At 45.3% G+C, this 23,955-nt stretch overlaps 1 protein-coding gene across 4 annotated transcripts in view; it reads right to left on the bottom strand.

The window, feature by feature from the left end:
* Window positions 1–23,955, bottom strand: part of unc5a (unc-5 netrin receptor A) — a 174,342-nt gene that overhangs the window by 8,236 nt on the left and 142,151 nt on the right. For 2 of the 4 annotated variants that reach the window (XM_086139317.1, XM_086139319.1), the window contains 5 exons: window positions 22,629–22,859; window positions 21,536–21,835; window positions 14,236–14,323; window positions 13,672–13,840; window positions 8,864–9,097 (listed from right to left, as the gene is read on the bottom strand). In XM_086139317.1, the coding sequence (XP_085995443.1) occupies window positions 8,864–9,097; window positions 13,672–13,840; window positions 14,236–14,323; window positions 21,536–21,835; window positions 22,629–22,859 (1,022 nt within the window). The remainder of the gene's footprint in view (window positions 1–8,863; window positions 9,098–13,671; window positions 13,841–14,235; window positions 14,324–21,535; window positions 21,836–22,628; window positions 22,860–23,955) is intronic. The other 2 variants (XM_086139318.1, XM_086139320.1) reach the window with 1 other exon arrangement.

Below are 23,955 nucleotides of genomic sequence, written 5' to 3'. Positions count from 1 at the left end.
ATAACAGATTAATCATCAACTCCCATAAACCGCGTCGGCATCCGGGTTCCGCCGGGACGTCCCGGTTTAGAAAGAACCGAGAGAAACTAAAGGGATTTCAGTCGCGTGTCAGCGTGCGTCAGTGTGTGTGTGTGTGTGTGTGAAGACTGAAGACCACCCCCTGACATTCAACGGGGTTGGCTAAAGAGAACGAGACGGAGAAGGTGGAAAGAGGAAGAGGGAAAAAGAGCGAGACCAAAAGAGCGGAGAGACAGAGGCGGCTTAACGTTTGTGTCTGCAGGTCACCGGAGTGGCCGGCTTTAGCAGGACAGATAACAGGATTACTGCAATCACGGCCACAGTCTTCTATGACTTCAACCCCTTTTCCCGCGCCCCTCTCCTCACACACACACACACACACACACCCATATCCGGCTTGGACCGGGGCCGGGCTCCGCCGGGACGCTGGTACGGCTAATCTCTCGGGCCGGTGCTGACAGAAGGAGGTTGGTTTCTGCACGGGATGAACGGGAACGCTGGCGGTAATCAGAGTATTATCGGCGGCCCTCGGCATAAAAGCTACAGATTAAAATATCGCACTTTTCCCCGGACGCTTTTTTGAATTTTGGGCGGCGGGTTGTTGTGGCTCGCCGGGTGATAAACTGATTAACTCCGGAAGGGATTAGAACCGGCGTTTGATTGGTTAATTCGTCAGGGGCCGCGCATCTGAAATGGAAACACAAAAAGACGACCTTTGATAGCGTCACGCGTTCGTCCTCGCCCTTCGCCCCCCCCCCCCCTCCCGCGCGATGCGTGTGTTTAGTAACGCACGACAATTCATTTCCAGAGTTACTCTTCTCACGCAAACGCGTTTGTTTGTGTGGCGCGGCCGCGCCGGCCGCCATAAATCTGCCGGATGTGACAGGCTTTTCCTCCCCGACTGAAAGTCCATCAGTCTGAGCTCCGGTGACCATGCCCGCTACAGTCAACCCTGATTAATAACTACAAATAGAAGGGACTTGTCTGCCGGGATATAAATGGAGAGTGTGTTTGCTCGGGAAAAGACGCGCATTTCGCCTGATAAATCACAGCGGCGGAAAACTGCATAAAAGGGAAGAGGCGGCGCCGAAAAGGAATATGGGAACAAGTTCTCCGAGAGGCCGGGGGGGAACGAGAGGAGCGTCCTGTTTGACTTAATGTCGGCAATTACCGGGTGTTTAGAAAATCAGCGCCGGTGCGAGTCGAGATCGGAGGGAAGCTCAGAATTAGCTCACGACACGGAGAATGAAGCGTCGGCGCGAGAAAATCACAAACAGTTTACGGGCACTTTAACACACAAATAAAAGTGGCAGCTCGGGGGATCAAAAGTTGTATGATGTGGCCTCGGAGCAGCCCGGCAGGAGCGCCAATTACAAACCCATTCCAAGACACAAACGTGCATTTTTACGGCCAAAAGGCTCCCGGATTCCATACGCTGACGCCAATTAAATGTAAAATCTTTTAAATCCAATGCGGTGAAGATTCAAATGGAATTGTGCATTGAAGTTTCAAGTCTAAATGACTAAAAAAAACAAACAAATCCGGGGGTTTCACAGGTTTCAAAGGTCAGAATTATAAATAAAAGCACAAACATAATATCATGGCATATTTTCTTTTCAGCAGGAATGACCACATCTGCAGTTCAAAGGAACACAGAAGAAGAAGACGACATGGTGTCGGTATAACTAAGGATGATTTAAAAAAAAAAAACGACATTTTCACCAGCTTCTCCGTTGACGACGCCATATTTGTTATTGTTTGAAAAAGGACCTTGACTTTGAAAGCGCACTGAACGCTGCGTCTCCCTCTAGCGGACGTATTGCAGAGCGAATATGCATGCAGCGACGTCTTTGGTGGGAACGGATACGCCTTCAGCTGGTGTTTTGGGACGGGAAAGTTTAGGGTTGGATTCTCCTCCTGTCTGCACGTCGAAGGTGTTGAACGCAATCGAGTGCAAAGCGCTTTGAAACTGCACGTTAGAAGATGGTGAGTGACTTATAAATGGCTGAGAGTTAAAGAAGAAAAACACACGCTACCCAGTCAGGGATGGGGGCTGGAGGAAAAAAAAAATCAACTAAAAAAAAGTCTGCACAGCAAAAGCGCTCCGAAAAGAAAGATGATTTATTTTACATAGAACACAAAAATCTTATTTTCCTATGACGTTTGGAGCAAAATAAACTTATCGTTGCACCATTTTTAAAGAGAATAATCGATTGATTTCCTCCGTCTTTTTTTTTTTTCGCTCCTCCTGTTCGCTATATATCATATTCATATATATATATATATATATCATATATCATTTTACCTTAATAACATTATCTTCGCCATTTTTTGAGAGCCGACCCGAGAAACCAATACTTTTTTCACAAATGTAAAAATACAGTGACTAAAAAAATTCTTAATGGAAGGGCTACGGCGCACAATATAAAATATGGAGTATATACATGGGTGGAGGAATTAGACCCACAGAGCAAACTCATCCAGACGGGAAAAAAATGTTTGCCTGAAATGCCATGCGAGAATACGTTTTTTGCGTTACAGTGATCCCTCGCTATAACGCGGTTTACTTTTCACGGTTTCGCTACTTCACGGATTTGCATCGTGCGTTGTGTTCTGCATTCTGATTGGCTAAAAAGTCACTCCGCTTCTTCTCTACCTGTGCGTCAATAACGTTGCAGTTTAATATGTACACGTACGTAAAACAGCTTGCCAAATTTACATTACTTACGTGCAAATTCTCTTGCAATTTCGAGTTTCTCTAAAACCCCACAATGTTGGCAAAACGCTCTGGAGCAACAAAAGCACCTGGCAGGGCCCAAAAGGCAGTGGAAGATGCTATCTATCGCGTATAAAGTTAAACTTCTGGACATGCTAAGGGAAGGTAAAAGCTATGGGGATGTAGGTCGGCATTACGGAATGAATGAATCTTCCGTTCGTTCCATAAAGAAGGAAGAAAAAAACATAAGGACGACAGCAGCAATAAGTTTTAATAATGATGCAAAAAGGGCTGCAACTGTCCGCAACAAGACCACGGTATGTGTTTTTTCCATTTTTAATTTTCTCCCGTTTAATCCAATTACTCAGGTCGCGGTGGGCGGTGCTAATCTCCGCAATTTGAAGCCTTCTGTTCACATTGATGATTAAAATTATCATTTGACAGTACAGTACAGAAGTTATTTGTTGAAAAAAACGTTTCTAAAGTACAGTACTTTTATTTGTGAAACAAATGATTGAGCCTGTAAAATGGTTTGTTATTTCTTTTCAATGTATAATAGAGTATTTAATCTTATAATAATTGTAATTTTGCCTATCGCGGGTTCTTTTTGGAACGTAACCCCCGCGAAAAACAAGGGTATACCGTATATGTAAAGTCAATTATCTTTCTTTTATTTTTTTTTTCTCAAACTCTACTTAGATGACTTATAAACGGCGCCACGACGCTCCCCTTGCACTCTCAGATCCTGAGCGTTCCCCCGACTCAAACCCTGACGTTCTCCACCTTTTCTCCAAAGCCTGATGCGATTAGCTGCGAGAAGGGTCTTACGGAGGAGATATCCGTCTTCCTCCTGTTGTTTAGCCAGACATTATCAGCGGCTTCCTGTATATTAATTGTTTTAGCACCGGGATCAGTCAAACACCGCTGATTAGATTGAGCCACGAGAGGGAGAAATGATTGCGTTACCGCTCGCCGTTGTCTAAGATACAATGAAACATTCTGCTCATTTTGAGGACGCCTGCGACGAGACTCTGCTCCATTAGATCCCCCCGGTACGTGAATAACAACGGTGGAACAACGCTAAATACAATTACTTTTTAGAAACAAACAAAAGCGACGGGGAAGTGACCTCCTCCAAATAGCCGGGCTCAAAAACATTAGCTTACATCTTTGGAGCTTCCCTGTTTCGGTCAGACTTTAAGAAGTGGAGTTGGAAAAAAAAACCCTAGGATGCCGTGTTTGAACACCTAATAGAAGCTGCAGCGATGGAGAATCTCACCGAGCTGCTTTAACCTCCTGCAGGAAACACTAAAAGCGGACGTGAAGAAAGCTCATCAGACTTTACAGAAGTGGAAAATGAAAAATCATTAGCATCATTATTTTTCACATGCCACGTAAAGACATACTCGTTTTCACATATTGTGACGTGCAAAAATTCACACGTCATATATAGACATACCAGCATTCATTCACTCATTGGAGGCATCCAATGGAAATAGTATGATACTATCGTTATTTTTATTATCGTCGATATCATTAGCTGTAGTACCGGTGGAAGTATTAGAATTGTTCTCGTCATTATTATCATCATTAGCATCATCGACACTTGTGTGTGAATGAGAGGAAGCCGGGTGGAGCGGTGAGGCTGCGGGGAGCGGAGGATTTCAGGTACTCGGGATCAACAGTGTGGAAAAAAGGTCAAGAAATGGGTTCAAGCGGGTCGGAACGGGGGGAGAAAAGTGTCAGGGGTGCTTTGAGATAGAAGACTATCAGCTAGAAAGGAAAGGTGGAGGAGACAGAGGTGAGAAAAGCCATGCTGTGTGGACTGGAAACAGTGACAATGACCAAAAGACAGCAGGCAGAGCTGGAGGTGGCGGAGATGAAGATGCTGAGGTTCTCTTTGGGAGCGACCAGGATGGAGAGGATCAGGAATGAGTCCATTAGAGGGACGGCACATGGTAGATGTTTTGGAGAGAAGGTCAGAGAAGCCAGACTGAGATGGTTGGGTCATGGACAGAGGAGGGAGCGTCAATATATAAGTGACGGGTGAGAAGATTTATGGACGTAGTGAGAGAGGAGGAATCAGAGAACAGGGTTAGATAAGAATAAGAATAAGAATAAGAATAAGAAGAACAACTTTATTTATCCCGAGGAAATTGTTGTGCCAGAGTTACAAGAAAAATATAACAATAATAAATAATAGTGAAAAAAAATGTATAAACAGTAAAAAATAAGAGAAAAGGGGAGAATAAGAAATACAAATAAACTATAAAGTGTCTTAACTAACAAGTGAAAAACTATAGAGTGAAAGATAAGGAGTGCACGAGGGTATGAAAAAAAATATTGTACATGTAGCTGTTATGATATATTGCACGGTTAAAAAAAAAAAAGATGGGGATGGTTGATTCGGTTTGGCGACCCCTGAAGGGAAAAAGCCGAAAAGAGGAGAAGATCATCGACGTTGTTATTATTACTCTGCTGTTAGTCTTTTTATCTGAATCTGCCAAATCTGTCGGAGAGAAGGGGCTTGAATCACCCCGTTCTCCATATTTCTGCAAAACTGTTCACGTTCTTCATCCCAGGTTACGCTTTGAGGACGCTCCCCTCCAGACCAGAGGCCGCAAGGTTCAAAATCACAGAGCTGATTATAAAAAGCTACAAACGGAGCACTTTGTCGGCGCCGTTCCGACTTTAATTAGATATCGGATTTAACTCTCAGCGCGGAGCGGCAGACTTGGTTCACTGCAGGTGTTCCAATAAGTTGCGGGATGGCGGAACATCAGTGATGGGCTCCCGCAAGTCGAGCCGGGAACGGCGGCGCGCGATGCAGCCGACACGTCTCCTCTGCCGCTCTGCCAGCCTCGGTTCGGCCCGTCAAGAGCGGGACACACATTAAATATTAACTTAATTGGTCCCAGCAGAGCCCGGCGAGCATACGGCGAGCATTAGACGGAAATGTCACCGTTTCCCACGAGGACCCCTCGCACTCCGGTTCAAAGACAATAACATTGGTTCTAATCAGCTGTAATTGGGAGATGAGAGGCGGCGTGCGGCGTGCGGCGTGCGGCGTGCGGCGTGCGGCGTGCACGCACGTCCGTGGGCGTTAAATGTCAGTCTCGCTGACGCGGTCCCTCTCTGTCCCCCCTCCCCCCGCCCACCTCCATGAAAACACACCTCTTTTAACGAATACCGTTTGATTTCGCCGTCAGAAACAAACCGCCGCCGCCGCCGCACCAATCGAAGCGCTCCTCCCTCACGCTGCAATTAAACGTTTCCACGGTGATGTTTAATCATAAATGCCGAATTTTAAAGCTAGTGATTAGCGATTAGGCTGAACCTCTCCGGGGAAGTTTAATCTCCACTCAAAATAGTTAATGTACTTACTAAATGAGCCGCTCCCTCTGTAACGGCACCGGGAGCAGCGTGAAGCCGAGATTATTAAACAGTACGGGCCACACTCTAAATCACTTACTAAAAACTACAATGCCCCGGAGAGGCCGCGGCTTACCGCAGGACCAGGTTGCGCGAGAAACCCAAAGCTAATGCACTCCGAGGCGTCGGGGGAACAGCGGAGGACGGCGGCGCGAGTGATGTAGTCAAAAGGCTCGGATGTCCTTTTCCTGGCCGGGAGAGCCGGAGATAAGTGGAAAAGGAGCTGGATGGGACGCGAGACGGAGCGGGGAGGGGAACCGACTGCAGCGGCAGGAGGAGTGCAAGGTCAGAGGAGCTTCCCCAGGTCAGCAACCTGATTTACCAAGGAGATGCCTATCATTATTATTATTATTATTATTAATGTTAATATTATTATTATTATTATTATTTATGGTATTATTATTATTATTATTATTATTTATGGTATTATTATTATTATTATTATTATTATTATTATTATTATTTATGGTATTATTATTATTATTATTATTTATGGTATTGTTATTATTATTATTATTATTATTATTATTATTATCATCATTATCAACATTATCATCATCATTATCCTCATCGCCTATATTATTAATATCATCATCAAAGTATCCCCACCGTCACTATTATTATTATTATCACAATCATCATAACCATAATCATCATCGTCATTACTATTATTATTGTTGTTGTTGTTGTTGTTGTTGTTGTTATTATTATTATTATCATCACCATCATCATCATCATAATCATCATTTACATTATTGTTTTTATTATTATTATTATCATCACCATCATCACCATTATTGTTATTCGTATCATTATCGTCATAATCATCACCATCATCTCTATTATTATAATTAGTAGTAGTATTATTATTATCATCAAAATAATCAGAATCATAAATATCATCACCTTTATTATTATTATTGTTATTATTATCATCACCATCATCATCATCATAATCATCATCAGCATTATTATCATTATTATCATCATCATATCATCATCACCATTATTATTATTATTATTATTTTTATTATTATTATTATCATTATTATTATTATTATTATTATTACTATCATCATCAACTCATTATTGTTACAGTAAACAAGCATAATCTGTTGAACTGCACACACACGCGAAAATATATAAATGATACAAAAAAAACAAAACATTTTTGATAAATAAACTTGGAAATCTGCATGAAATAACCTCTGGGAAAATGCATTTAAAGGACTATTTATTAAGCCGAGGGGATTCAATGAATATTCACAAACACACACACACACACACACATACGCACACACACACATACATACATTCAAACCTGAAATTTTGAATAATTTGTGAATAATGTGTACATTTTAATATATATAATCCATGCGTAATTTGACTATAAATATATATATATATTCTGTATTCATTCATTCATTGTCTGTACTGCTTATCCTGCAGTCAGGGTCACAGCGAGGCCGGTATCGGCTGTCATTTGTCATCGGTTGAGATGCGGGGTCCGCCCTGGACCGCTCACCACTCGATCACAGGGCCTGACACACACACGCACACACACACACACACACACACAATATATATATGTATATATAACTGCAACATGTGTTTCATTATCACATCTTATCGTGGTAACTGGACTGAGCTCCTCTCAAAGACGTCTCACCTCTCATCCGAGAGGCTCCTCGGAAAGCGTCGCACGCGTCGGGATCCGAAAACCTGCACCTTTTTTTTTTTATTTTCCACCTAAATTCAACATCCCCCCTTTTGTTTCCATATCAGATGAGCTCAGCGTGAGCCGGCGCTCCTCAAGCGCGGAGGAGGGAGACGGAGACAAGATAAAGAATGAAAGGAAAACATCAGAATAAGGCCTGGTAGAAAGCAGGGGAGAAAGAAAAGTGAGCCGGGGAAGAAGACAAATGGAAGCAGAGGGGGAGCGACGGTCCCGTCCTCGCTCTTCTGGACGGATTTCTAACCCCGCCGTCGTTTCCGCCCCACATCCCGAGCGAGGCTCCTCTGCCGAGGGGCATCACGTCCCGCAAAAGTGGACTCGAGTGGCTCTTGTGACGGTGGGTGGCGTCAAGGGCGAGGGGGGGGGGGAGGGAGAAGAGAGCATATGGGGGTTGCCGGGGAAAGATCGGGACAGGCTTTCCTTTTAATTTACTAATTAACCATGCAAATGAAATCTTAACGGGCTACTCAGAGAGGGTCCCCGGGGGAGGGAGGGAGGAAGGCATTAGCGCTGATTATACTCTGTCCGTGAGGGGAGCGGGAAAAGAAAGAGAGAGAGATACAAAATATGGTGTCGAGCAAAGTGAGGGGGGGTCGGAAGGAGCGGGGGGGCGTCTCGGCCCGCCGACGTCGGGGACGGGAAATCAGCCGCCGGCGCGCAAATAAGCCGCCGGTTGCCGTGCAGCTGTTAACCCGCGTCATCCCGGCGGACCGGAGGAAAGCGACAGGCTCCACAAATCAACCACCTTCGAACTCCACGCGCTCGCAATCAAGACCTGCAGGGTTTTTCAATTTACAACGGCTGCACCCAACTCCTACCGGGTCCGCACGGAATTCTATTTAACGTCCGCTGTGACGGACAGTGATTGCACATAATGGGCCGCCCGTCACTCAGATGTCGCGTTCCGCCTAATCCCCGGGTGGACAAACAACCGCCTCGTCGGCGAATCGCCGGCGGCTTACCTTGAAGACGTCCTGAGTGTCGTCCATGCAGTAGACCCTGATGTTGTACTCCAGCGTGGAGCAGTAGGCGTCGGAGAAGAGCACCAGCCGCAAGCGCTTGGCAGCGCCCATGTGTAGCGACTCTCCCACCAGGGCGAAGGTGCCCAGCTGCTCGGAGAACAGCTGGCACGTCTCGGCCTCCAGTTGGCAGTAATAGGGCTCCGGGGCCAGCTCCTCCCCCATCAGCAGGACGTCCTGGACAAGGGGGTGGCGGCGGAGAAAAGGTCAAGCACCCTATTTATGTTGGAGGCGAGGCTAATGTGCTGGCCAGCGTGCCCGATCTGTGTTTTTTTGTAAAACGGTCGGGAGCAAACAAGGCTGGCAACGGGCCCGGCGCGGTGGAACGGCAGCATCCGGGACGAAAGGTCTAAAAGGTAGAGGGACGCAAGTCGTGTAAGAAAGACAAAAAAAAATAAGGAATATTTTCCTCTCGGTTTTCCTTTTGCGAGGACACACTTCTATCCTCGTGCAAAGACACACATCCCAGAGATCATCATCAGTTTACTTAATAATGCATGAACGAGCTGCTCAATAGACATGAAAAGAGACTCAAATAGATTCCTGGCAAGAATAGATGGTTCCATGCAAAGACGGCGCTGCCAAGGTTCACTAAATATTGGATTATTGGGATCTCTGGATTTCCCTTCAGCTTTAAGAGATTTGTTAAGAGAGGTGAGAGCGACGCGTCGGTTTATCCGCCGGCCTCCACTTGTTGCTCGTCGAGCCGAACGCGCGATCCGCTCTTAAATACGACGGAAGGAAAGGACCTTTTTTTCCTTAAGCCGCCGCGCCCGGGCGTAACGTGACGGCGACAAATTAGACCCAAGGTGACAACGTTTTCTCTCAAACGCCTTCACGCCCGTCCGCCGCCTCGTCCCATCAAGCCGACGGGAGAACGGCGCCCGCCGAACGCCCGCCGAAGCCGTCCCGAGATCAATGAAAGCAGACACCGTCCGCGTCGATACAATTAGCATCGACACAATTCATTTGCTATGCAACCGCAATGGAGTCCCTCGCTTTTTCATCATCTTAATATTTCTCTGAGGTGCGGCGGCGGCGGGAGAGAGGGAGGCGGCTCAATTACCCTTCTGAGTGCTCGCCAGGAGTGATTCATTCCTGTAACGCGCGCCCATTTTCGCTATCTCCCTTTACATCTTCCTCTCCTTACATCTCCTCCTGCAGAAAACATTCCCCTGGACCCAAATTACCTGCCGGTCCAGCGTCTCCTCTCCTTCTCCCCACCTTCCCTTTGCGGTCGCCTCGCCTCATTCCCTCGTCCACTTGGCGCGTTTTTTTTTTTTTTTTTTCTCCGTGATGGCCGAGCAGATATGGCCGGCGGGCTATATTTGGTCCGTGGGATGATTAAAAGGGTTGGTCTAACCTCTGCTTCAGACAGGCCAATCCATCCAAAAGACACCCCGCCGCCGCCACACACGGGGAGGCTGAATAATTTATGCACAATATCGAACATGAAAGAGGACCCACTGACGCTCAAAAGCCCACCAGCACCCTTTCCAATCTCTCTGGGTCGTGGAGATGGGCACGGTCCTGCAAACCGCGATTGTGTCTGTGTGTGTGTGTGTGTGTGTGTGTGTGTGTGTGTGTGTGTGTGTGTGGATGCTGACGCCTTCCTCCTTGCTCCTAGCTGCAGTCTGCTTGTTTGGAGAGGGGGAATCTGTAATTGGATGCAGCAATAAAGAAACGGTCCACGAGAACTTTGAGGATCGGTAATGTGCCGAGCGAATTTGCGTATTGAGACAAATGTTATTTTTTGACGGGGGGGAAACAGGCGGCGGTCCGAGGGCCTGGACTGTATCACGGCTTGTAAACACCCTTCGTTCATTCATTCATGCATTATCCGCAACGCTTATCCTGCGGTTTGGTTTCCCAAGTGTCATCGGGCCAGAGACGGGATTCAACCTGGATGACGGGGCCACGGATGGAGACGCACAAGCGTTCGCTCACTCATCGACAGCCGACCATTCACTGTCATTCATGTCCTGTTCATTTCTCGAATTTCCCCGATGGGGATCAATAGTGTTATCTTATCTTATTGACACATCATACAGAGCAGCGGCCCCCCAACCTTTTTTGCACCTTGTTTAATGTCAGACGATATTTTCACGGACCGGCCTTTGAGGCGTGGCGGATAAATACGACAAAATAAAATGATACGACCAACACAAAAAGTGTGGTATGTTGTAAATATAACAATAAATGTGAATGCGCCGTGTGCTTGTATGTAACTTTATTAGCAGCTCCTGACGTGCGCAAACAACATAAGGGTAACATCCTCTCTGCCCCCTAACTCTCTGTGGTCACTATGGTAACGCTTAAACACGCCTTCAAAATAAGATACACCATAAATCAAATATAAAGTACATAAAAACAGAAGTCGCCATGTCATGACCTAATTCCATTTTTTTTTTTTGTCCTTGTCACTCCATTCTCACCCGGCTTATCCAATTTTTCCCTTGTTGTTTTATTGTTTTCCATTCTGCTATCTATTTTTATCCTTGCTATTGTTGTTGTCACTTCTTTCTTCTATTTATATGTCTCTTTTATTTTATATTTATATTCATATTTATTGATAGTGTTATTGTTACGCTGCTATGACAACGAATTTCCCCGATGGGGATCAATTTTATCTTATCTCATGCATCAGAGAGAATTTGTTCATTTTACAAAACAAGAAAATATTCAGACTTGGATTATAAATAAAGCGGAAATAATGTAAGATTTCTTTTTTTCTGTTCGGCCGAGAACCAAATGACCTCCGTCATCGCACTAAATTCGGCACAACCCTGAACACTTGAACCTCGCATACAGTACAGCGCAATAAACCCTTTTTTTTTTCCCACTTTTCACTTTTTTTTTTACTACTTTCTTTCTACATATTTATCCATTTATTCTTATAGATGTTGTTTATATATTTTTTAAAATATTTTTTTCTCTCATATCTCTAACCCAGAGACGCTGCTATTGTTGTATTGTTGCGTGGAGCTATTTAAGGTTATTTGTGTCTGAACCCGAGAGGAGCTATTTCCTTGCACTCTGTAATGACAACAAAAATCTTGAATCTCTTGAATTTTAATCGAGACAAGCAGCCGTTCACCCTCTCATTCCCTCATCAGGGAAATTTGGAGTCTCCGATGAACGACTCCAAACTTTTTTTTTTTCAAGCCATTCACAAAATGCGCTCAATCAGGGGCGGCACCGGGAGAAACTTGGAGTTCGGACATTTCGGCACGCGAACGGGAGGAACCGGGACCCGAAACGCCAACCTTCGCTCTACCAACCGACCACGGAGAGTGGAAAAAAATGCCTTTTTTTCAAGGCATTCAAAAATGCGCTCAGTCACGAGCGACGACGGCGGACGATAAAATAAGGATAAGAATAAGAACAACTTTATTTATCCCGAAGGAAATTATTGTGCCAGAGTTTCAAGTAAAGCATAACAATAACAGATAACAGTAGGAGGGAGGGAGAATAAGAAATACAAATAAAATATCAAGTGTCAAAGTTAAGGCTATAAAGTGTTGAGGTTCGAACATTTCGGCGCCAAACGGGACCCGAGCCGGGACCCGAACCGCCAACCTTCGCTCTACCAACCGACCACGGAGAGTGGAAAAAAATGCTTTTTTTTTCAAGGTATTAAAAAATGCGCTCAGTCACGAGCAGCGGCGGCGGAGAGTAAGAATAAGAATAATAACAACTTTATTTATCCGGAATGAAATTGTTGTGCCAGAGTTTCAAGTAAAACATGACAATAATAGATAATAGTAGGAAGGAGGGAGAATAAGAAATACAAATAAAATATCAAGTGTCAAAGTTAAGGCTATAAAGTGTTGAGGTTCGGACATTTCGGCGCCAAACGGGACCCGAGCCGGGACCCGAACCGCCAACCTTCGCTCTACCAACCGACCATGGAGAGTGGAAGAAAATACCTTTTTTTCAAGGCATTCAAAAACATGCTCACTCACGGACGGCGGTGGCGGAGAAACTTGGAGTTCGGACATTTCGGCACGCAGACGGGACCCGAACCGCCAACCTTCGCTCTACCAACCGACCATGGAGAGTGGAAAAAAAATGCCTTTTTTTCAAGGCATTCAAAAACATGCTCAGTCACGGGCGGCAGCGGCGGTAGAGAGACTTGAGGTTCAGACATTTCCGCGCCAAACGGGACCCAAACCGCCAACCTTCGCTCTTCCACAGGGCTGGGCAAACTACGGCCCGCGGGCCACATCCGGCCCGTTGGTCTCTTTAGTCCGGCCCGCCAAAGATCGGTACAGAATTCATATTCGATGATTGAATGATTGGATCAATGAATGTGGGAACTCAAACAGGAGATTATTTCATTTTTGGAGCAACTTGAGAATTTTCCTGAGCTGAATGACACCGATAGGCTTCGTGATTCAGCCATACTGACACACACGAATGAGCTGAACGTGAAGCTACAAGGGAAAAAACGGTTTGTGCGTGAAATGCGAGCAAACGTCAGAGCCGAGCTGGTGTTATATTCAAAGCAAATGTCAGACGAGTCCGATATGTACCGTTAACAAATGTGTTTTCTTTAACATATATATATGATATATATCGTATGCTGTGCTGACACGGCCCGTCTGTCAAATTTTAAAAGTCAATGCGGCACCTGAGACAACAAGTTTGCCCACCCCTGCTCTACCAACCGACCACAGGGCGCAAACACAGGGAGTCCGATCTCGACCGCGAACAAGTGAACCCCGTTCCTCTCTGCTTCGACGTCTCACCTCCCAAGTTCCCTCGTAGCTCTGCTTCTTGAGACGGACGGCCCAGTTATCCAGGCATGCGTCGGAGCAGTGGTCCATGCTGAGGATAACCGGCCGGCTCAGGACCACCCCCGGGGGGCCGCAGCTCACCACCGGACTGAGCAGGGTCTGACATCCGGCCAGGGGTAACCTGCACCCAGAGAGAGGGAGGGCGAATGAATCATAATCGAGGGCCGGTGAGAATTTACCGGGGTTTTAAAGACGGAAACGACCTCCGCAACTGATCCACCGGGCCGTAACGGAGAATAACGAAAGGTCCGCGGGTTGCGGAGACAAAGCAACGACGCCAGATAGCGTCCCGCTACGGCGGCGCCTTGAGAGAGCAGATGGAGCCGGCCAGATAGACTGTGTTTTCCAAACAATTCATTTAACAGTACACCTCTTGGTAAAAGGCCACGTTTTCTATTTACGTCCCTCCTCCGCGGCTCTGGCACCGACTCTTAAGGCTTTCCTGACGGAACGCCGGAGCGTCAAAACAAACGGCCGAGGGAAGACTGCCAGTTAGGAAGTGTTAAAGAGACCCACCTTAAATCTTCCTTCTTCTGTACCGTGAGATAAATCTCATAGATCTTCCCTCTGGGGATGGCCTCGGGAGGAATGAGCAGGCTGATTCCTGATGCAAATAACAACAAAAGGGAGAGAACGGGGTAAGGAGGGGGCCCGGCTCATTTGTTCCGACTGAACGCCGCTTTTGTCGTCTCACAAAAGGAGCCGGCCCGCTTGACAAATCTGCGGGGCTGCAAAAAAAAAAAAAAAAAAAAAAAAAACGATAAATAAATAAACAAATCTATTGTGAAGGTCAGGAGCTGCCTCCGCCAGGTACAGTAGATGCAAATCTCCACGTCGACAATTAGCCGAGACAAAAGCGTCGCGGTTTGGATGTTCTCTCTCCGCTCGCCACGCGGGAGATAATTGAGACCGCGGAAACGACGACTCCGGGAAAACCAGACTTCCCCTGGAGGCTGCGGGAACGCACCTCTGAGAATAGCCAGCGCTCCCGAGCGGCATCTGTGTCGCGATTCTTGTTTTGAAGTTCGCCGCTTTGAGCCAGATTACGAAGGCGGCCGCGTGACGCCTTCTCTGCTTTTGGACTGTTCGGTGTTGTGACCAGAAGAAGCGTGAGCGGCCGGTGGCCGGCGAGCGGCCGCAGGAACACAAAGACTTATTTCTGGTGTTTCTGATGACCCAGATACACAGAACAGAAAATTCAAGGTCCTTTTTTTCTGAAGCCATCGTGATTGAGTTTTACTTTCAACAAACATGGACCAAGGAATTACAGAACCCCAGCACACACACGTACACACACACACACGCACGCACACACACACACACACAAATATACTGCTCAAAAAAATAAAGGGAACACTTGAACAACATAATGTAACTCCAAGTCAATCCCACTTGTGTGAAATCATAGTGTCCACTCAGGAAGCAACACAGATTCATTTTGACTTGTTTTAAGGACATTACATCAAAGTTGGATCAGCCTGGAGTTTGTTTTTACACTTTAATTTTGAGTGTGATTCCTAATCCAGACCTCCATGGGTTGATACAATTGATGTCCATTGATCATTTTTGTGTGATTTTGTTGTCAGCACATTCAACTGTGTAAAGATCAAAGTATTTCATAAGAATATTTCATTCATTTAGATCTAGGATGTGTTTTTTAAGTGTTCCCTTTATTTTTTTGAGCAGTGTATATGGTCGTATGTCTCTATATCGATGCAAATGCACTTGCTATCACTCTGTTTTTTTTTTTTTTGCAACTGCACCTTAACACTCCTCTCACTTAAAAAAATCAAATCCTACAATATCCAGCTCAGCATGACTTGTCGTTGTTCTCTGTGACAAATTATTGATCATTTTTTTGTACTTTTGCACCGTGGTTCTTTGAGTAACGCTATTTCAATGCTATGGATGTGTGACAATAAAGTTCTCAGTCATCCAGGTTATGGTAGATTCTTGTCAAAATCTTCTTGTCTTGGCAACCGGACTTGAATTTCTTCACTTGAAGATGTTTCAGCCTTCGTCCGGCCAACTGACAGAACTTTGGGCGGGTCTAGGTGATGGCGGCTTGTTGAGTAAATGGAAGTCAATGGGTGCAGAGGGTCCTGGTGCGTTTGTGCAAATCCGTCTTGGTATTGATCCCAGTATGGTGTCGTACGTTAGTGACAGGTTGTGTCTGAGATCTCCTCTGTTCATGGATGTTTTTTCTGTTTTGACAAAGATTCTTCTCCGACTATCTTGTCTTCTCTGGCCAGAATACGGACATCGCAGTCTTCGAACGACTGACCCTCGTCCTTCAGGTGGAGGTGGATCACCGAGTCCTCCGATGGTCTCTCGGATGTAGACGTCATCACGATCCTCAGTGCAAGGACCGTCTTCAAGAGAAGAAATTCAATTCCGGTTGCAAGGATAAGAAGATTTCGACAATTTTGCACATTTGAATAAAAAACACTCTTAGATGTTTTGGAGAGGTCAAAGAAGCCAGACTGAGATAGTTGGGATAGTGAATATATTGGTAGACGGATGCTGTAATTGGAGGTCTAGAAGAAGACCAAAGAAAAGATTTATGGATGTGAAGGTAGTTGGTGTGAGAGAGGAGGATATAGAGATGGACAAGGTTGATTCACTGTGGCGACCCCTAAAGGAGAAGAAGAAGAAGAAGAAGAATGAAACACTCCTCAGTCCCACTTTTAGGATGATCAACTTGGCCTCGTGACAACGGCTGGTAAAGTTTCTGCACATGGACGGTAGCGTGGACATACCTTCAGTAATTGAGGCCAACTGGACCGGATTCATCAATAATTTACCGCCTTTACTCGCGCACACTTTTACTTTGCTCTCAGCACACGGTCGAGATCTACACAAATCAGCTCCCAATTAAGCCGGTTCTGTCATAAATAATGGGCCTCATTTGAATACTCTGTTCTGCGGTTTAACCTGGGAGCAGACTGCATTTGGCACAGTTCCTTTTATAGACAGTCAAGGTGAAGCTCAGCATGGCCGTTGCACTCAGGCGCCGTGTACCGTGGATACAGAACACACCGAAAATCCTCACAATCCACACACACACACACACACACACACAGGCCGTCCGCATTGTGCGGAGAGTTTCTTTGAATGGAAACGCAGATCTGTAGGAGTGTTGATGATGATTGGACAAAGGTGTTCTCGCTTCCCTGTGGCTGCAAACACTTCCTCATATCGTGGATCGCCAACATTTGGCTCCCTCGGTTCAATCTTTTGCTAACTCATGAATGAATATGGGTTACGACGTGAAACAACGTCAGATGACTCATTATGTTGTGCTGGAACACAACGATGTTCCTACCTCACGCTAACTTCAGGTATCCGCTATCGCTAGCAATGATATACCATTCAGAGAACAATAGGCCACTTTTGTAATACCGGTACCTACTGTGCTTCAACATTATATTACTGAGGTTCCCAAAAATGGCACCTGTTAAGTGACATGCTTATATTATATTATCTATATTATCCATTCTGTAGCGTCATCTTTACATCCATAGTTCCAGCTGTATATTCTGTATAATTATTCATATAACATCTCTATACTATCCCTTCTGTAGAGTTACCGTATAAGACATGAAAAAATAAACAAATAATTGGATTTATTTTGTGAATACTACATTTATTTGTATATATATATATGTATATATATATATATATATGTATATATAAATGCAGCACATTCTGCACATATGCACGTCTACTTTTTGCACTTCTAATTAAATGCTAACTGCACTTAGTTACTTTGTATCCTTTCATGTGTAATGACAATAAGGTTGAATCTAATGTAATCTAATGCTTACGAAACGGTATTCAAACTCAAGGCGAACAGTCAAGCAGAAGATGATGGGAAAAGAGCAGCCATAAAAGAATTCAACATTAATGAATCAATGGTTCGGAAGTGGAGGAAGCCAGCAGATGAGCTGCGTCAAGTAAAGAAGACCAAACAGAGCTTCCAAGGGAACAAAACAAGATGAATAAAATTCAAGTAAAGTGACTGTTTTCTTTCGCTTTATATATCGTATACTGTATCACCGCGCCTCATAATGCAGCGCGCCTTATGGTCCGCCATATACAGTATGTTCATTCAGCTGTCATGACGGGAGAGGCTACTGGGACGTCAGGCTACTGGGATAGGCTTTATGTCCAAAAAATAGAGACATACAATCATTCACTCTCTCATTCAGGCTTCATATCAAGACGTAAAACTATTCTTTCATTCATTCACGTCCTGCACGTTCTCACTCCCAAGCCTGCGTCACACACTGATGCATTGGGACCTAATTTTTTGACATTGAGCGTCAGTGGGGGGACGCGATTTTTCATTTCACACTGAAAGATGTGGAAAATACAATTATCTTGGTTAGGTTTAGATATAAATATCGATGTTGATGTGGACATGACGCTCCATGGTTCGACAAAAATGACGAGAAAGGGGTTGTAATGCGTCGGAATGTGACGTTAAGGGATAATTCTGCATTTGTCACACGGTTGACGCACTGAAAACGCGTTCTCACGTCACATAAAACCTAAAACAATTCACTTTTTAGTTCACATGGGGCAAACGCAGGGTCTCCAAGAAACCCACTGCATGCTTTTGGGGAATACTCTGCTTAAACTTGTGTGTTCAGTTAAGTCCGTGCACAGCGCTGTCTCGGTGACAGCTCAGGATTTATGCTTGAATCATTAGAGTAGGTAAATTTAAAACTAATTCGGGGTTATACTGCTCGCCAGCTTTTGGAGAAAGCAATTTGGATGAGGCGTTAATTATGCATTGTCAAGCGCCTTAAAGCGCTTCGATTGCGAAACCGTTAACATGTTAAAGTCGAATGCGCCTCTGCAATATTCCAGTATGATTGGCTTCTTTCCCTCTGTATCTAAAATGTCACTGTTCATAATGTGATATTGATTTTTTTTCAAATCATTCTTTCTAGGGGGCCGTAGGGTGGCACTTCAGCTCTGCCTTTTAACCCATTATGTGAAAATGCCGTTACACAGTGAGCAATGGTGAGCAGTCGGAGATTTGGTCGCTTGTTCAACGGTATTTCAGCTGCTGGTGTTCATGAAATAAATGAGTAAGTAAAACAAAAAATAAAAAAAAATGATAATCAAAATTATCAAAATAAAATAAAATAAAACAAAATACAATTTTTTCCTTACTCTCAATGCTTGCAAATTGGTCTCAACCAGGAGGATTAACCGATCACTTTTCTGAGCAATAGGCTAATTCCTAGCTCCTACCAAGATTGTCAGTCACATCACCAGGTGATTTTTTTTCTTCCCGAGTGTTATTTGACTCCAGGGAACATTATTAAACCTGAATTATAATATATTTTATTCCCCTGCAGTAAGCTCTGAGAATCTGAAAATGCACTGGGGTCTGTGGTGTCATGACCGGGGTGACATCAATAAAATTTTTATATTAGTCACTCATCGCTCCATCTAAATGCAAAACTGGTTATTGGCTTATCTTTAGTTAAATCACCGAACCTTTATGATGTAAGAAAAAAAAATCCTGTTCCGCTTTTCCAACAAAATGACCTTCTATACCCTTTTTGGAGTTTACACATGAAACATTCGATCACAATTGGACAAAAAGAATTTTTAACAGTTCACTCACTCATTCACACGTCATAAGGAGAAATGCAACCATTCACTCCACCATTCACACATCTGGACAATTTAAGCCTCCTGCATGTTTTTGGACTGTGGCAGGAACACGGAGAACCCCTGAGGAAACCCATGCACACACGGAAGGAAAATGCAAGCCAGGACCCTGCACACACACGCCATTACGCACCAGTGGTGGGCCGTCAGGGCCCGCAAGGCCTTCTCTGCTGGCCTAAAAAAATGTGAATCACAGACTAATTTCAATTACAATTGAATCTTAACTATATTTTGAATCTCAAATCTGATTGAATAATTCCAAATGGTCTGTCCGCTTCCTTTCAGAGCTTTTTCCCTGACTGTGCTGCTTTCTAGACATGTATTTTCATTGAACAAAGACCATTTAACCAATCAAATTTCAGTTGTTATTTGTTGCCAGGCAGGGTCAAAGTCAAAGAAATCTCCTTGGGGGCCAGCAGAATCCAGTTCACGGGTGCTCTGGCGATAAATAAATGTCGATGAAACTGTTGCTTCGACTAATCAGATTTTGAGTTGTGACACCAAGGCCTTCCAGAAGGCTACGCTAACATCAGCGTGTCACACGCTTTTGACTGGATCGTCAGAGAGCGTACTAGCCAGAGCGAGCGGGCTGCATCTGTAGCGAGCTGCATGAACACAATTATAGTTTGTGCAAAACTTTCCTGGGGGGAAACCAGAGTGGATCTAGAACTTGGATCTAGAAACACAGCTCCACAACAAAAAGGTGAAGAACAAAAGGGAATTCTCAAAAGGACTGACAGTTTTTTAGCCATATAACAGTTATTGAGGGGATGAATGGAGCACTTCTGAAGGCCTGGGTGTGAAATGCACGGCCCGCCACACACTACACACACAATCATAAAGACACACTCATAAAGTAACCCTAGTCCAGGGTTCGGCTCCTTGAGCCCTCTGATGCGGCTCCCTGTTGCTTCCGAAAAAAAATTAACAAGTACTTTATTAAATGTATTTTATTTTAGTTTTTTCTTTTTTACAATGTCATTTTAAATTTGAAGATTATCTGGTAACATCTAAATAAAATATTTTTGTCGCTCTTTCTGCAGTAAAAGGATGACAGCGCACACAGAGAGGACTGCCGGTGGATAATTTAAGTTTGGCTTTTTTTCATAAATGCAAGGACGACTCAAATAGACATCGAGTATTTCGCTTAAAAGTAACCTTCAACCCAACATCTTTTTTTTCGTAGTTCAAAATGTTTTTTCACCAGCAGAAATGTAATTTTGTTTTCTCTGGAGTTGTTCATCGATTTAAAAAATGCAACATATATTTTGTTTGTACATAGCGCAAAGGCAAAAACAAACAAAAAAAACCAACTTTATATGCCATGTTAATTCATTTTAAATTTCATTTTAAAACCAGTGGCTCCCGCTGTTTTCTTCACTGTGGGGAAACGGGTCCAAATGGCTCTTTGAGTGGTAAAAGTTGCCGACCTCTGTCTTAGGCAGCCACTGTCCATATTTATTTATGAAATATTTTTATGTCCATTTCAACTGCATTTTCGTTTCGCATAACTAATTTGTACTTGTAAATTCCTGTCTAGGGTCTACTAGGCTGAATGCGCATATCCATCTGTGCAATATGTTCATAGTTCCAAGTCTGTAAATCACTTGTGAACATAAGATACCATGCACACACTGTTAATTTATTCATTTCATCTGCACCTGCTGCTTTTTTGCACTTCTGCTTAGACGCTTAACTGCATTTCATTGCCCTCTGCTCGTACGTGTGTAACGACAATAAAGTTAAATATAATCTTATTGTATCTAAACATGGAGCCTGCACGTCCCCGTTGGAATCAAACAAGGAATCTTGATACTGAAGCAAGAGGCAGAGGTGCTAACCGCCGTGCAACTGCGAAATAAATATTTTAGACGAAACAATATTGCCTCCGAGGACGATGTCGGCCTGCGCGGTTTAAGCTACTGTAGCATTCCGCGCGGGACCAGCGTGTTGTCGACAAAGTCCCGCGAGTGCGATCCTTGACCTCCCGTCCGCGGGTCGCCTGCCACACACCTCCGGACTCGACGAACCTTAAAACGGGGACGCGCTCGCCTGTCCGGTGGAATCAGGAGAAAACAGCGTGTTGCAAAACAATCTGGATCAGCGGCACCCGGGAAGCGCTCACCTGTGTTGGGAATGGTCAGCCTCCCGCCGAGGAAGTTGAAGGTGCCGTAGGAGGTGTTGGCTACATCGCGGGGAAGCGTTTTGAAGTAGCTCTGGGTGGACAGCCGGCTCACGAACTCGGCGGGGTCGGGGTTGAGCTTGCCGTTGTGCAGCGTGTGCGAGCCGTTGGGGAGCGGGTCCAGCAGAGGCCCGTTGGTCATGGAAAACTTCCCGGCGGTGTCGTGGCGAGAGCGCAGGGTGCCCTGGTAGCTGGTGGTGGTCGTGGTCAGGTCGGGCTGGATGGTAAGCAAATGAGAATTCTCTGTGGAAATAATAAAAAAAAAAAAAAGAAAAGAACAGACAGAAACAATGGGTGGTGTGTGTGTGTGTTTGTGTGTATGTATGTGTGTGTGTGTGTGTGTGTGTGTGTGTGTGTGTGTGTGTGTGGAGGGGGGTGGTCATACATCACATAGACAGACCCCACACTCTGTAAAGCTGTCAAAACACAAACACATTGACACAAACACAAGAAAGACACATGGTGCTGAAAACATTCACACTCACACACACACACAAACGCATTCACAACAAAACACAAACACAAATTCAATCCAAAGCCAGTCAATTCCCCTCCCCTCTCTCGCTCTATCTCTGTCTCACTCTTTAGCAAGCGCACAATCAATTCCAAACAGAACTCAGATGCAGCTTAGCACCCAGAATGTACAAAAGCTTTTTTTTTTTCTCTTCTTCCTCACTGTGAATCACAAACAACCCGGTTCCCCATCTCCATCCAACTCAGACAGTTGTATTTCTATTACTCGCTAGTAAACCTCAGAGGCTCCACACGGGCAGTAAACAGAGTGGGTACATTTCCACACAATGAGGTTGTGGCAGAATATAATGTGTCAGGCAGAGCTAAGAAACAGTTTGCACACACACGCGCATCTTTCTCCGACTTCAAGCCGTTGTCGACACATTCACCTCTACAACCGCCGACACGGGAGTCGCGGCACATATGAATGAGTGCTGTGGCGTCACAGCGGGCAGACTGACAGAGCGACGGATGCACAGACGGGTGGGGTGTCGGGGGGGTAGAACAAAGAACAGTGTCCTACTGCTGTGGGTGGGGGGTCTGCGCTGCCGCGGTGCCCACACACCTGGCTTGCTGGGCTTGATGCCCATGGGCTGGAAGCCAGTCGTGAGGATGGAGGAGTCGGCCACATCAGCATCCAGGCCCTCCTTCTTGCGCCGGTAGACCAAGACCACCACGATGAGCAGCAGAGTCAGGCAGAGGGCGACCGCCACCATGCCCACGTAGAGCGCCACGTCCTCCGCACCGCTCACGGCTGCAAGGGGAACAGCAAGGAGGGACGTTAGGACACGAAAAATGCGGGATGGGCCGAACGGTGCGACGCAAGGAGGCGGTTTCAGAGCCTCGGTTAGCGAAAAACGGATAAACACCTCGATTATGAAGACCTGTGTTTTACTTATACGATGAAAAATTAAGACACTTTCCAGCAGGTCCGGATCGGGATTGTTAAAATGATCTCCGGGAAGCCAACGTTCCCCCTGCGGCGAGCACTCGGCGACAGCGGCGAGGAAACACCAGCTTTTAGCGGGCGCAACGCGGGGCGGACGTCTAACCACGGCCGGCCGGGGTAGAAATTGAGAGCCAGCAAGAAGTGGATAGAAAGCAAGAGTGTGAGAAACACATAAGACGATTGATCTCACGCTAATCGTGAGACTAGTGCCAACAGTTATATGCTAGTAGCGGACGCTATACGAGAATAGTGTTAATATTCCTGAAAGAAATACAAGTGGTGAACGCCTGGTGAGACCAGTGCAGCAGATTGGAAAAGGTTAACAGGGTTGGCTTTTATTCAAACTTTTTTTAACGGTGGAGCTGATTTTTGAAACGGTTTCCAAATACTCCTGTCATTCATTGGATGGATAAATATTTATTATGCCAGTGTGTTCCTCCTCTGCTGTCTTTCTCTTCTCTACAAGTGCACAATGGCCCCAAGAGAGACAGTGGATTTGCTTCTAAAATTCGAGCAGCTCTTATAGGTTGTGTTTTTTCGCTCTTAAAAGCATGTGGAAATCTCTCTCCCGGAAGTGAAGTACGAAGATGACAGCTGAGCTCAGACAAACATCAGTGCATTTGTGCGTTTGTGTGTACGTGTGAGTTGTTTGCAGGAGAATGGGATTTGCCACGGCTGTCTCCCTGCAGCTGGAGGAATTTAGCGGCGGAGGTGGAGGATGCTCCTCGGGCCTTTGTGGAGGGCATTGTCCCAGCGAGCCGTGGGGGTGTAGCGCTGTCAAGCGAACGCCGCCAAGAAGGGGGACACATTTAGCCATGCAGCTTTGAGGGATGAGGAACAGCGACAAAGGTTAAAAGTGCTGAACGCTGGCGTGTGGGGAATCGACGGATGGAATTAGACG

Source organism: Fistularia commersonii, chromosome 31, assembly GCF_037954325.1.
Source record: "Fistularia commersonii isolate RoL2024-O1a breed Wild chromosome 31, RoL_Fcom_v1.0, whole genome shotgun sequence".
NCBI lineage: Eukaryota > Metazoa > Chordata > Actinopteri > Syngnathiformes > Fistulariidae > Fistularia > Fistularia commersonii.
Note: the sequence above shows the minus strand (reverse complement) of the source record. Positions and strands in the feature narration are given on the sequence as shown.